The sequence below is a fragment of the Panthera leo genome, chromosome F3 (assembly GCF_018350215.1).
Source record: "Panthera leo isolate Ple1 chromosome F3, P.leo_Ple1_pat1.1, whole genome shotgun sequence".
Lineage (NCBI taxonomy): Eukaryota > Metazoa > Chordata > Mammalia > Carnivora > Felidae > Panthera > Panthera leo.
In genome coordinates, this window is record NC_056696.1 from 20383354 (window position 1) to 20398062 (window position 14709).

General features: G+C 38.1%; 1 protein-coding gene across 5 annotated transcripts in view; it reads left to right on the top strand.

Moving 5' to 3' along the window:
• Window positions 1-14709, top strand: part of RASAL2 (RAS protein activator like 2) — a 348451-nt gene that overhangs the window by 161111 nt on the left and 172631 nt on the right. For all 5 annotated transcript variants that reach the window (XM_042925859.1, XM_042925862.1, XM_042925863.1 and 2 more), the window contains one exon: window positions 13881-14008. In XM_042925859.1, coding sequence (XP_042781793.1) covers window positions 13881-14008 — 128 coding nt within the window. The remainder of the gene's footprint in view (window positions 1-13880; window positions 14009-14709) is intronic.

Below are 14709 nucleotides of genomic sequence, written 5' to 3' on the forward strand. Positions count from 1 at the left end.
CTTAGAGAGCCATATGAGAAGTATAAGTTTCAACCCAGTGTTCCAAATGCTACTTAGATATTTATAAAACAAACAAAAAGCCTGATAGCCAGCATTTCTTTTCTTATTCCAAGGGTTTTAAAGTAGACTTGAACTAGTTAAAAATAGGTGGCTGCCTAGTAGCAGGTGGTTCTCTAACTAATACTAGAGGAAGTTAAGCATCTGTGGACTCAAAGTTAGCGTTGCTGTGCCACCCACACTCTTCTCATGATAGAGAAGTTGAATTATCAATGTGAAGTGCTTTAAACTTTGTTTTCTTTTTTAAAATTTTTTGTCCGTGAGCTTGATATTGATCAGCTTAGTTTGGAGTCTCTCTTCAACCATTTTCTAATTTGGTAGGACTTAGCTGTATATTTTTAAGGTGAATAATATCACTTTATAATTTAGTCTTAAGTCACATTAATAGATGCACGTAATTACAAATGTATACTACAAGGATTGAAATGAAAAAGAGCAGTTATATTCTCTACCCAATGTCTCAGTTTCTGTTCCATAGAGGCATCCCCTTGTAACTCCTTTAGGGGTTTTCTCCATCACTTATCTTCATATTTTTAAATAACTCATGCATTCACAACTACACATATGCATGCATGAAAATATAGAGACTTATATAGTCTTAAACACTTTGTTTGGAACTGTCTTTTGCTTTTAATCTAATTTAAAAATGTTCTCTAAACATACACACATACACATCCACAGCCATCATCTTATTCCCTTTTATAATTGAGAAAGTGAAGTCTCAAGTTACTTCATTTGCCCCAAATCATGGCAATAGTAAGTGGCAGATTTGAATCTAGTTATCTGACTACATAGTCATGACTACATAGTCATGTTTCATGTAAGTCAAATTCATTCAAAATGGGACTATATGTAATGATTTTCTCCCCACTTTTAGTGTCCAGATGGCTAATCACAATAACAAACTTGTGTGCTTAGTATGCGTGAGGTACTTTGTTAAGCATTTGATGTGCGTTATCTCATTTGCACCTCAAAAAATTCCCCGAGATTTGGTGTTTTGTCATCCCTATTTTATTTATTTATTTATTTATTTATTTATTTATTTATTTATTATTTTTTGTCATCCCTATTTTAAAGATGAAGAAATTGAAATTTACTTAGGTTGAGTAATTTATCCAAGGTCAGACAACTTATAAATGGTAGAACTGGAATATATTTTTTTAAATGTTTATTTATTCATGAGACAGAGAGAGACAGAGCATGAGTTGGGTAGGGGCAGAGAGAGAGAGGGAGACACAGAATCCGAAACAGGCTCCAGGCGCCAGGCGCCAAGCTCCAAGCCATCAGTACAGAGCCTGACGCAGGGCTCGAAGTCGTCAGGTGCGAGATCATGACCTGAGCCGAAGTCGGATGCTCAACCGACTGAGCCACCCAGGTGCCCCTGGAATCTTTTTTTTTTTAATAGATTTTTTTTAGGTTTGTTTGTTTAGAGAGTATACATGCATGTGTGAGAACATGGGGAGGGACAGAGGGAGAAAGAAAGAATCCCAAGCGGGCTCTGTGCTGTCAGCACAGAGCCCAACACAGGGCTCCATCCCATGAACTGTGAGATCATGACCTGAGCTGAAATGAAGAGTCAGACCTGGAATCTTTTTTTTTTTTCTTTTCTTTAAGCCTATTTATTTATTTTGAGAGAGACTGAGTGTGAGTGGGGGAAGGGCAGAAAAAGAAGGAGAATCTCAAGCAGGCTCCATGCTGTCCGTGTAGAGCCCATTGTGGGGCTCAAACCCATGAACCATGAGATCATGACTTGAGCCAAAATCAAGAGTAGGGCGCTTAACTGACTGAGCCACCCAGATGCCCCTGGAATGTTTTTACAGTATAATTTTTATTGAGGCACCTGGCTGGTTCAGTTGGTAGAGCATATGACTCTTGATTTCGGGGTTGTGAGTTCAAACCCCACGTTGGGCGAAGAGCTTACTTTAAAAAAAAGTATAATTTTTATTGAGATATACTGACAGAGAGAAGTGCACAGATCCTATAGCTTCATATATAGTTCAATGAATTTGCATTAAGGTGACAAACTTGAGTAACTTGCACGCTGCTGAAGAAATGGAACATTAATAGCAGCCCAGAAGTCCACCATGTGTCCTTTCCCAGTCACTGCACGTTCAAAGAGTAACTATGATCAGCATTAATGTTACAGGGAAATTTTACCTATTTTTAAACTTTACGTAAGCAAAGTTATACATCTTTTGTCTGACTTCTTTTGCTCGATATTGTATTTGTGAGCTTCATACATGCTGTCCATGTGGTTGTAGTGCTTTCAACCTCACTGGTAGATAATACTCCATTTATGAATTACCACAATTCACGTATCCATTCTGCTATTGGTGGGCATTTCAGGTTATTTCTAGTTTTAGCTATTACGAATAGTGCCACTCTGTGCAGTCTTCTATATGCTTTTTGGAAAAAAAAAATGTATATTTCCATTGGGTATATATCTGGGAGTAGAGTTGCTGGCTATGTGTATGTCTGGGTTTTGTAAATATTGTCAAACAGTTTTCCAAAGTGATGGTACCACTTCACACTCCCACCTGCAGTTGTTTCCCACCCTCGGCAAAACTTCGTATCTTTTCGTTTTTGCCATTCTGGTGGGTGTGTAGTAGTAATCTCTCACTGTGGTTTTCATTTGCATTTCCCTGATGATTAATGAAGTTGAGCACCATTTTACATGTTAGATGGACATTTGGATATTCTTTTTTATGAAGTAAATGGTGAGGTCTTTTGTCCATTGTTTGATTAGATTGTCAGCCTTTTTCTTAACAGAGTATGTTGGTTTTCCTCACCTCACCCTTTTTCTGAGGCCAGAACCTTGGCTCTTCTAATTTTTTATTCGGGCATTTACATACCTCCTTAATTCTAATAACATGAATATATGCTTTTTTTTTTATTTAACAGTTCTCAAGCTTTTTTATTGATTGTTATGACGGATGATGATTTAGCTGTCATATATAATTATCCCAACTGCCTTGCTGTAATTATATACTTATTTTTATAATATGGATTCACTGTTTTAAATTATTATGCCTAAACTGGGTTTGGTTGAATGTCATTATTACATTTCCTTTCTTTTTTGCTTTTTGTTTTTTTGAGGTTAATAATTGCCATTTTTTTCCCATTTGTGTAGGTTTCTTTGTACCTATTATTCTTCCCATGCTTTCCTATAGTCTTGTAGTACAGTGTTTTTATTTTTTTAACACTTATTTATTTTTGAGAGATAGAGTATGAGCAGGGGGCAGAGAGAGAGGGAGACACAGAATCTGAAGCAGGGTCCAGGCTCCGAGCTGTCAGCACAGAGCCCAATGTGGGGCTCGAACTCACAGACCGCGAGATCAACACCTTAGCTGAAGTCAGATGCTTAACTGACTGAGCCACCCAGGTGCCTCTCTTGTAGTACAGTTTTACTCAAGGCCAGTAATATCAGGTAATTTATCAAATCCAGCTTTATTTTATTTCATTTTCTTTTTTCTTGATGACATCCATCTTGGAGGCCCCCTAGTCTTCTTATATTTAGGATCGTTCCCTAAATAGCTGGTATCCTAGGTGTTTGCTTTGCTGTCATCCTTAGAATTCTCCTTGCCTTTTTCTTAAGGTGGAAGCTCTGTTTCCTGGATCTTAAGGCTTTGTCTCTTTCCATTTACCTCGTTTCATTCAAGCACATGCTCCAGTAGTTTAAAAACTGGCCCAGTAGCAAAAAGCATGGTGTTACATCTTCAGCATGTCAGTCTCTTTGTTCACACTGTTCCAGTCAGGATTGCCTCCTAGTTCTCTTCATCATCATTTTGGGATACTCTTTGCTTGTCTCCTAAGCTTGGAACACCTGTTGTAGAAATACAGTGTGTGATTTTCTTGGTTACTCTGTTATGGATTGAGTGTTTGTGTCCCCTCCCCCACCCCCAAATCATTTTATGGGACTATATCTTGGAGATGGGAGTGTAAGGAGGTAGTAAAGGTTAGATGGGGTCATAAAGGCTGTCCCTAATCTGACAGAACTGGTGCCTTTATAGAAGGAGTAAGAGATACTTCTTTCTCTCCATCTTGTTAGGACACAACAAGAAAGCAACCATCTGCAAGTCCAGAAGAATGCTCTCACCAGCAACCACATCAGCTTGTGCCTTGATCTTGGATTTCCCAGCGTCCACACCTGTGGGAAAATAAATTTCTGTTGCTTAAGCCACGCAGTCTGTGGTATTTTGTTATGGCAGCCCGTGTAGACTAAGACACTCCCCAAAGTTTGAGGCCTTGAGTATCTAAAAATATTTTTATTTTATCCTCAGACTTGATTATTTGGCCAAGTGAATAATTTAGGTTGGAAATAATTTTCTCTCAGAAATTTAAAGGCATTATTCCATTGTCTTCCAAATTCCCATGTCCCATTGGAGAAGTCTAGACCCATTCTTCCTTTTACTGCTTTATAGTCTTGTATTTGTTCCCTTCTACTGATTTGAGGTCAGTGGTTTTTGATAAAAAGAAAGGTTTTCCATGTCTTACGTAAGTCAGCTAAGTTGCGTCAGGACTGAGCTGATGAATTGGGTTGTCGACTTAGCAGTGAGTGACTGATAGGATTCTTTAGAGAAGCCTATATTATCTCCTTGATAGTTTTCACTGTAAGCTCAGTGATTTGTGACTCAAACAGGTCACAATTCAGAAGAGATGCATATTTAGCTCTGTAATTCTATTTCAGTTGATACTGTGGAGAGAGGTAGAGCTATTAAAATTTTTTAATGCTGCCAAACTCTTGATAGGTTTTATTTTTAATGCAGTCTGCCTTCTTTTGCTCCTTTAGATGGAGAGATAATGTTACAGTTTGGTTGTATAACCAATCGCTAAAACCTCAGAAACTGATCTCTCAATAGTGGTAAACTATTTACTCTGTTTTTCCTTCTCCACTAAGAATCACATTCCTTTTAAAGCTCTAATTCTCTGCCCACAACAGCTGCTGCTAAAGGAAAGTGACAAGATTCAGTTCAAAAGGAGGGAAGCATGGGGGTATATTAATACAAGAAGAGGTACTAAATATAACAGAAGGAATGGGTATTACATGGTGTTTGAGATTAATTCTTAGTATAGTTCATTTTTCTACCAGTAATATGAATATGAGACACAAAAAGGATCGTGAGTTTTGATCATTTATATAACACCATGGTTATGTTCTATGGGGCAGGCTAGTATTTTCTTAAAATTTGCACTTTTCTTAAATTTGCACAATACTTGACTGTTTACGGAAAACTTGCATATAGACCTTTTTCTTCTTCTAAGGATTATTATATGAGTGAATTATTTTGAGTATTTTATATTTTTCTGTTTAAGTGAGGGTATGAACTGTAGATGTAAGTGGTCCTATTGGGGGTGAAGTACAAACCGTGATTGGCTGCCGTCTGTCATCTGAATGTGGCTTCATTCACAACTTTCCATTCAGTTACCCACGCCGTAGAGTTATTTAAGCAGTACTTGGCCCTGTGTGGGAATTATGGGACTTATTCCTTCTAATGCGTGTCTGAAAAGCAGAAGAAAACCATATAATCTGCTCTGCCTGCATTTGCATGGCACACGTGATCAAGTGTAGTGCAGACTGTATTAGCGATGTGGAAGGGAGAAGCAAGGGGGAACCATCATAGGACTTGCTTCCCATCCCGGTCATCTTCTAATACTTAGGTAATATTATCCAATTCAGATTTGTTTTTCTGGGGCACCTGGGTGGCTCAGTCGGTTGAGCATCCAACTCTTGATTTCAGCTCAGGTTATGATCCCAGGGTCATGGGATCGAACCCTGCGTCAGGCTCTGGGGCTAGCGTGGAGCCTGCTTAAGATTCTCAATCTCTCTCTCCCTCCCCCTTTCCCTCTCCCCTGCTTGTCCTCTCTCTCTGTAAAAAAAAAAAAAAAAGAAAAAAAAAAAGAAAAAAAAGTTCCTCTAAAAAGGGAAGTGTTAACCTTTATCAAACATCTGATTGTCTACTATAAATGTCAGGCCTTCCAGGAACTTATTACATTTTAATACTTATTACAGGTAACTCTGCCCTGTGATGGAACAGAGGTAGAAAACCTATGCTTAGGCCCTGGTGCTGCTGAGAGACTGAGAGGGAGGCAGCAAGGGGACCCTTTGCAAAACTTCTAAAGGAAGTTACTCACCAGAGAGTGTCATGTGCTGTCTCCTACCTGCCTTCCCTTTCTCTTAAAAAGGGTGATGGTGCGGGGTGCCTGGGTGGCTCAGTTGGTTGAGCGTCTGTCTGACTTCAGCTCAGGTCATGATCTTGGGGTTCGTGAGTTGGCGCCCTGCATTGGGCTTGCTGCTGTTAGCGCAGAGCCTGCTTTGGGTCCTCTGTCCTCCTTCTCTCTGCACCTCCCCCGCTTGTGCATGCGCACTCTCTCTCTCAAAACCAAAAGATTAAAAAAATGGGTGATGGTGAGCATAGGGGGTTTACTGATTTGACACCAGTGATCAAGTAGTGGCAATTAAGCCTTCATAATTGAGAAGGAAACTAAAATCGTTAGCTAAGAATAAAAGACACAACATGAATTTGTTTCGATAAACAGTTATGGTCTTACAGTGAATTTATGATGAAGACTAAAGTGTATTTCCATAAAGGCAAACAGTTCTGACCTAGTATGATTTTATATCTTAAACATGTTGAATCATTTATTACTTGGTATCCTTATTACTCACCAAGGTGAGCGTGACTATATTTAAATCTACTGGGGCCATTGATTTGTATGCACTGTAATGTAATTTGCCAGCCCAAGGGCTCACTGCATGTCAGGACAAAGCAGAGTTCATAGCCAATAATTTAATGTCTGGATAGTTATTCTAAGAAAAATTTTGTTTGCTTATTCTGGAAGTCTGGAATTTGCTTATTTTCTGACATTTTGAAGGAATATGGAGGGTGGAAATGTAATGAGGGGACAAAATAAATAAAATCAAACTTTATCTTAATGTTCTGGTTGGTTTTGTGTTTCCTTTCAGTACTTTAAGCATGAAAGAGAGTGACTTAAAATATATTGATGCAATAATTGATGGCAGCCACACTAAGTCCTGAACAGATAGCATTAACACATTTATAAAATGATTTCGTCATATATTTCCAACATCAGCGGGCTGCTGAACAGCATGTTACAGACGTTACGATTATGATTAAAATCATCATCACGTGGCAACTCTAACATTTCTTCTCTTGCAGCAGAAATCGCCTGCAGAAGATAGCCAACAAGATACCACGTTTTTAAAGCTGTATGGCATGGCAAGGGTTTTATTATTTATTAGAAAAATAAAGAACCATCTTTAAAAAATATAGCTTGTTAGTTGGCCTGTGGATATAAATGATACTTGAACTTCTGTCAAAACTATTTTGAACATTTTGGTGAAGAGAAAAATAGCCCTTTGTGTAGTTAGGGAAGTTGACATATTCTTAGCTAGCTTAAGTAACATAGCTCTGTTTTCCAATTATTTAGATATATTTTTACTTCTATAAGAAAGTGGCCACTCCAGTTCTAAGACTTTATAAAGTAATGTATATACGTTGACTTTGAATTCTAATCAAATTCAGAAAGGAAATAAGTCTGATAATTGAAATTTGAATGTTGGGAAGAACTTGCCATTAATCTGGGTTGGATCTGGCATGGAAATAAACACACACACATGAAAATATAGATCTTTCCAAGCAGTTCAGACCTCTGAGGTTTACAACAACTCCATGCTAGAAATGTGCTTCTCTTTTAATGTATTAAAATCTCACCTATAGATAGATTTCTCAAAGCTATGTTTTATTTTATTTTATTTTAATTTAATTTTTTTAAGTTGGTACTAAGAATCAATGAAAGAATTCTATCTTTAATTCTATCTTTAAGTTGGTACTAAGAAATCAGTCAGTCTATTGAGATTGAATGAAACACTAGGGACTGTGTTAGCTCAAAAAGTGTCCCTATAGAATACTCTGTAAAGCTTTCTTTGGATGGCAGTAAACAGGTTTCAGATTTTACCAATTTCAATTGCATTTAACTAACAATGTTGGAATTTTAAAAGAACAAGTGACTAGTAAATGATGTGATCCAAAAGCAACTCAGATGAACTTTAAGGAGCTGTATGATACAAAAGTAAAATTTCCCACAGCAGTTTTCTCTCTGACATTCTCCATATTTGGGTCATGGACTTGTTCTTTTCCATTCGCCTTAACCCCTACTTCTGCCTCAAGGCAGATCCCTTTATTTACTTTCCTACTGTAAGTCTTTTGAGATGCTTTCTTTGTAAGTCTGGAAGAGACCAGAAGATGCTTACCCTCTTAGAGAAAATCACAGTGAGGCTAGTTGTAGACTGTATCTAATAGAATTTCCAGCTCAGTTGTATCATTTTTGTTCATCTTTGTCAAGTGATGGGACAGGCTATGAAGCTCCCTTCTCTACTTATAAGGAAGGATTATGAGGAAGGGTTACACACAAGAAAATTGTTGTTTCCTTGCCAGATAGTTAATAAGTTTATATCATCGCTTGAAGAAGCCCAGGGTTTGATGCATAGATTGACAGGTAGACAAAGTAATCTGATATTTTCAATGTCATTTTTAAGTGATTTGGATATAATGGATTAATTGAATCCTTCTAATTCAACTCCAATTCAAAAGCTTCCCTTTAAATGTTCTTATTCCTGTTTTGAAAAACTTTGTTTTGGACTTCTCTGCTAAATTCCTATTTCAAAATCAGGTTCACATGATCCCTTTCTATTTCACCAGTCTATGACCCCAATTATCCCTTGCCAGGCTGTTACATTAGTCTCCCATCCATTATATAAGACCTGAGGTTTGTTTTCTACTTACTTCATCCTAGCAAGCTATTGCCAGGCTTCCGCAGAATCCTCAATCTGCTTCCTGTTGTCTAAGCAGTGGTTTTTAAAGTATGGTCTGCGGAACCCCGAGGATCCCCCTGATCTGTTAGGGTAAAACTATTTTCACAGTCAAATTACCTTAAAAAACAAAACAAAACAAAAACAAAAAAATGATTCTGTTGACTTTTACATTGATGATGTAGAGGCAATTTTGAGTAAAACCACCAATGCAGTCGCAGGAATCAAAGCGGCCGCACCAAAGTGGATTAGGAGTCACTGCATTCTCCTCTGCCGCATAGTAGGGGGAAAACGGCTGGGAAGTCCTTGAGAACTCAGTGAAAGTCCTTAATTTTGTTAAATCTCAATGCTAGAGTTCACATTTTTTAAACATTCTGTCTGATGACGCGGGAAGCGCTCACGAGCTGCCGGCTGAAGTACGATGGTTATCAAACCAAGGGCGTTCTGCACAAGTTGGGTTGAAAGCTGAACTTGCCACTGGTTTTCATTGAACACCATTTTTACCTGAAACACAACTGCAAGACGAACTATAGTTCTTTTGTGTTGGTTATTTGACAGATATTTTCTGGAAAAAGAAAGACAGAAACCTTTCATTTAGAGGGAAAAAACCAACAGTATTTATTGCTAATGATAAAATCCAAGACGAAAAATGCTTGATAGCTTCCCAGAAAAGACTTCTATGATAAAGTCAGGACTTTTCTGAAGATTAATGAATGTGATTTTTTCATATTACATGATGGAAGGTGTCATAATTTGGAAGATCTGCAAAACTAAATGAACCAATGTTTTGGAAATGATCAGTGCATAATGTTAAAAACTCATACATATGGATTGAAAATCCATTCAAAGGGTAAGTTACACCAATGATTTTTAACATAGCCGAGCATGAAAAGTTCATTGCTGTGGTGTCACATTCCACATTTCACTCACTGTTAAGAAGCATCCTCTTGTCAGGTTTTGGATTAGTATTAAAAAAGATGATCCACATTTATCTAAAAATGCTATTGAAATACTCTACCCTGGGGCGCCTGGGTGGCTCAGTGCATTAAGCGTCCGACTTCAGCCCAGGTCATGATCTTGCGGTTTGTGAATTTGAGCCCCGTGTCGGGCTCTGTGCTGACAGCTCGGAGCCTGGAGCCTGCTTCAGATTCTGTGTCTCCCTCTCTCTCTCTGCTCCTCCCCCGCTCACGCTCTCTCAAAAATAAATAAACATTTAAAAAATTAAAAAAAAAACAACTCTTTCCTTCCAACTGCATATCTGCGTGATTCAGAGTTTCTTCATATATTTCAACCAAAGCAACATAAATATATTGAATGCTGTAACAGATATAAGAATCCAGCTGTCTCCCATTCAGCCAGACTTTAAAAAAGATTTGCAAAACTTAAAACAAGGTCACTGCTCTCACGTATTTTGTTTTGGAAAATGGTTACATTTCATTAAAAATGTGTTATTTATATTAATATGCAGGTGTCTTATCATTTAACGAATACATATTTTATATATTTCTTAGTTTTAATATCTAATATGGTAAATATTAAATATGGCTCATAAAAAATTCTTTGAAGTCTTTAATAATTTTAAGAGTTTAAAGGGATCTTGAGATAAAAAAAATTTAAGAGTTACTAGTCCACAAGACAATAGCCCGTTTAGAGAAGTACTTTTCAAAAAGACCCATTGAGTAAACTCAGATGCTTTTTAATGCTTCTGAAATTATTCAGTTTTTATAATAAATCCAGCATCCAGTGCCCTTAGTATTCTTATAGGACAGGGGCACTGCAAAGCAAAATTATTTCCAGCCTTGCTATTAAGATTCTTATTTGTAATTCTATGTTATCCTTTTCTCTGGTGAACTTTAGACACTAAATATAATTGGAAGTCAGAAGTTAGAAGTATGTTACTAGAGCCAGGGGTGGGGGTGGGGGCGGGGAGGGAAAGAGAGGGAGAGAGAGAAAGAGAGATTGGTTGGTTGGTGGGTCGTATTGGTAAGGTGAGCTTGTCCTGTGGTAATATAGTCTTAGTAGATAGGTTTTACTGTTAAATCTTCATTTAACCATGGAAAAGAGGACATGATAAACTGAACAAATTAAATCTATAGGTTATTTTAAAATCTTATTTTATCTTGTTATTTAAATGCCTTTTAAACCTTAATTCAGAAGGCTAAAAAGAACCCCCCCAAATCACTTATTCTAACTTCTTTCTTGTTTTATTCCTTGGTATACAGTTTTACAATGTGATTGTTTTTTAAAAAGTGGGTATTAAATAATAAATGTGCAACTACAAAATTTATAACAGCATTAACCAGTCTCATCATTCAGACAGACAGAACATTTTAGATAGGACGACATTACTCCCTACTTCATTCTACCTGTCACACTGGGGAGGAATAGTTTGGGGTCCCAAAATACTGTGTGAAACATTGTCTTGTTTCACAGTACCATGAAGAAACTAGGAGCAAAGCCCAAGATTGGAGAAAGGGAGAACATCAGACAGTGAGACTTTAAGAGAATTACTCAGGATGACACAGGGAAGGGAATGTAGGTTTTCTTAATTTCAGTTCTGATCCAGATTTATATTTTGTCAAGAAACCTGCGTTATGCTATAAATATAGTGTCCTGTATTCTAATTTTTATGGAGTCTATCAACGTCTTCTTGCTTAGTATAGATCACAAAATTGCTGTTCAAATTAAATTACAGTGGGCAGTAGGTCACCCACGACTAACTTACGTAAGAAGGTTAGTCATTTGAATGAAAACTTGTCTAGGCCACAAAACCACCACATTTCCACATAAAGTAGGTGCATCCCTCTGTGTTGAAGTGGAGTTGGTACTTGACTCTAAAAATAGGCCTACATTGTGGTAAAAATCTAACCCATTTGTTTGTCCAAATCGTGAAGAAAATCAGCTTTGACATGGTTTTTAAGTACAGGCAAGAATCTTCCATATGTGTCAAAGAGGATTAAGAGTCAGCTTCTTTCAAGCTTTTTGTGATAAATTCAGGAAATGTTGAAGTATAAAGAAAACTTTAGAATAATTTTCAAAAAAAATAAAAATAATTTTCGATGCTCTGTTAGAACACAAGGGGAGGAGTTGAGGGTGGGGAAGAGAGAGTTTGTGGAACGGAGAAGCTAGATGTGTAGCAAATACTGCTGTGCATAGCGCAGGGGAGATAGACACAGAAGAGGAGAGGCAGTGAGCTAAGATTTAGTAACATCTCCAGCTGAGCCCTAGTAAGTAACGTGGGTTCTGTGAATTATTTGGAGGGTAGCTGATAAGCTTGCCTACATATGCAGAGCAACACATTTAAATAGATTTTTAGAAAGCAAAGGAAGTTAAGCCAGAAGGAGCACTGAAGATAATATTGGTCACACAAGACAGTGCAAAAAAAGCCATACATCTAAGTGCCCTAGTCCTGCCTTGTTTATTTCCGACAGAACTCCAGCTATACCATTGCATATTTGGGTGATTCTAGTATAAGATACCTAGGACATTATTTGTATCTCCTTGAAGCCATACCTGTCAGACTGTGATTGAAAAAACTAAAAGTCTGGGGCTCCTGGGTGGCTCAGTTGGTTGAGCGTCTGACCCTTGATTTGGCTCTGGTCATGTTCCTGGGTCGTGGGATCAAGTCCCATGGTGCCTCTGCGCTGAATGTGGAGCCTGCTTAAGATTCTCTGTGTCTCTCTGTCTCTGTCTCTGTCTCTGTCTCTCTCTCTCTCTCTGTTCCCTCCTTCTCCTCTCCCTGGCTCCAGCTCTCTCTCTTAAAAAAAATCTTGGGGCCCCTGTAGCTCTGTTGCTTAAGCATCCGACTTTGGCTCAGGTCATGATCTTGTGGTTCGTGGGTTCGAGCCCCACATTAGGCTCTCTGCTGTCAGTGCAGAGCCTTCTTCAGATCCTCTGTACTCCCTCTCTTCACCTCCCCTGCTCTGTCTCTTTTTCAAAACTAAATAAACATTTAAAAAACCCTAAAAGTCTGTAGACAGTAATACTAATGAAAACACTTGTGTAATAGATAAAATGCGTTTATTTTTGATTTACAACTCTCCTGCCCTCATGGGTGTTTGTTTTCTAATTTCTCCAGTTTGAGATGCTCCTCTGGGAAAACAACTGAATAGTAATAAATAATGCATTTAAAATGATCTCTTCAGTATAATCCTGACAGGAATTAGTCCTTCGTTGGCTAAAGAACTTTTAATATTCAACTGCCGTAAAGCCTTATTTAATGGATCTAATGTGTACTTTTGATTAAGATGTGTTCCATGTTGTATAGCAGCCCAAATGAGTGAACAGTTTGTATCAAAGAATTTTAAAGTAACGAAGTAATCATAACCACTTGGTATTTAATAGGGAAATGAGACATTTGAGAAGAGTTAGACATTTAGCTCTGATATGTACCTCCACCTGTAAGAGACATGATGGTAATATGTTTAGATCTTTCCTTGCAGAAACTGCTTTCTGTGTTTTTAAGATCTTACTGGCCTCTAGTGGTAATATGATGCTATAGTTTAAATATTTTCTTAATTCTCATGCGTGACTAGAAATAAAGCCATTTTGAAGACACTTAATAATTTCATTCTCTTGAGTGGGGTCAGCAGTACTCTCGAAGTGTACATGCGACACCATTTCTTCCTAAAGATTAGAGGTTCTGTCTTTTGTTCTTCTCTGAGTCACCCCCCCATTTTGAATGATGTTAGTTTAGCTCTGAAGCAACTTCCCATTGTTGTAGTACATGTACCATGGTCATTACTGTGTCAAGTTCGTGCTAACAAATCCTCCTAGTGTTTCAGTCTTCTTTCCTGCAGACTAAACGGCCTATTTTCCCGTCTGTGTAGAACAGTTTTTACTAAGAGGAAGTGAAGTTTTCAACTTACCATTTAGGTTCATGTTTGAAACTCTTTTTAATATGATTTTGGAGAATCTTACATTTGAGATCCTGGTCTACCTAAGTCAGCATGATAATGCATTCTCACTTTTGTTTTTCATGTTTGTCACCCAGATGTGAAGGGGCCACCCACCCATCGTCTGTCTTGCGGCCAGTCACCCTACACGGAAACGACAACGTGGGAGCGGAGGTACTGCATCCTCACGGACAGCCAGCTGGTGCTGCTCAACAAGGAGAAGGAGGTGAGATGGGTGTCACTGAGCAAAGCCGCTTCTCCTTCTGGCCAAATTCCTGAAATCTGATTTTTATTTGCACTTGATATGTGGCATTTATGGAAACGGGCAAAACTCCTTTTATGGAGCTCTGCTGTAATGCACTTAGCAGTAGCATGTTTTAAAAATGGGGATTTGTGGCAATCCTGTCTTGAGCAAGGCTGTCGGCGCCATATCTCCAACAGCATTTGCTCATTTCTTGCTTCTCTGTCGCATTTTGGTAATGATCATTCAAACGTTTTCATTATTATTATATTTGTTATGGTGATCTGTAATCGGTGATCTTTGAGATTACTATTGTAATCGTTTTAAGGCACCATGAACTACACCCACATAAGATGGTGAACTTAATTGGTAAGTGTGTGTATTCTGACTGCTCCATCGACTGGACTGGCTGTTCCCATCCCTCTCCCTCTTCTCTGGAGTCTTTTCCCTGAGACATGACAATATTGAAATAGGCCAGTTAATAACCCAACAGTGACCTCTAGGTGTTCTAGTGAGAGGAAGACTCGCATATCTCACACTTTAAATGAAAAGGTAGAAATGCTTAAGCCTAGTGAGGAAGGCATGTTGAATGCCAAATGACGCTGAAAGCTAGGCCTTGTGCCCCAAAGAGTTCACCAAGTTATGAGTGCAAAAGAAAAGTCGTTGGAGGAAATTAAGCGTGCTAC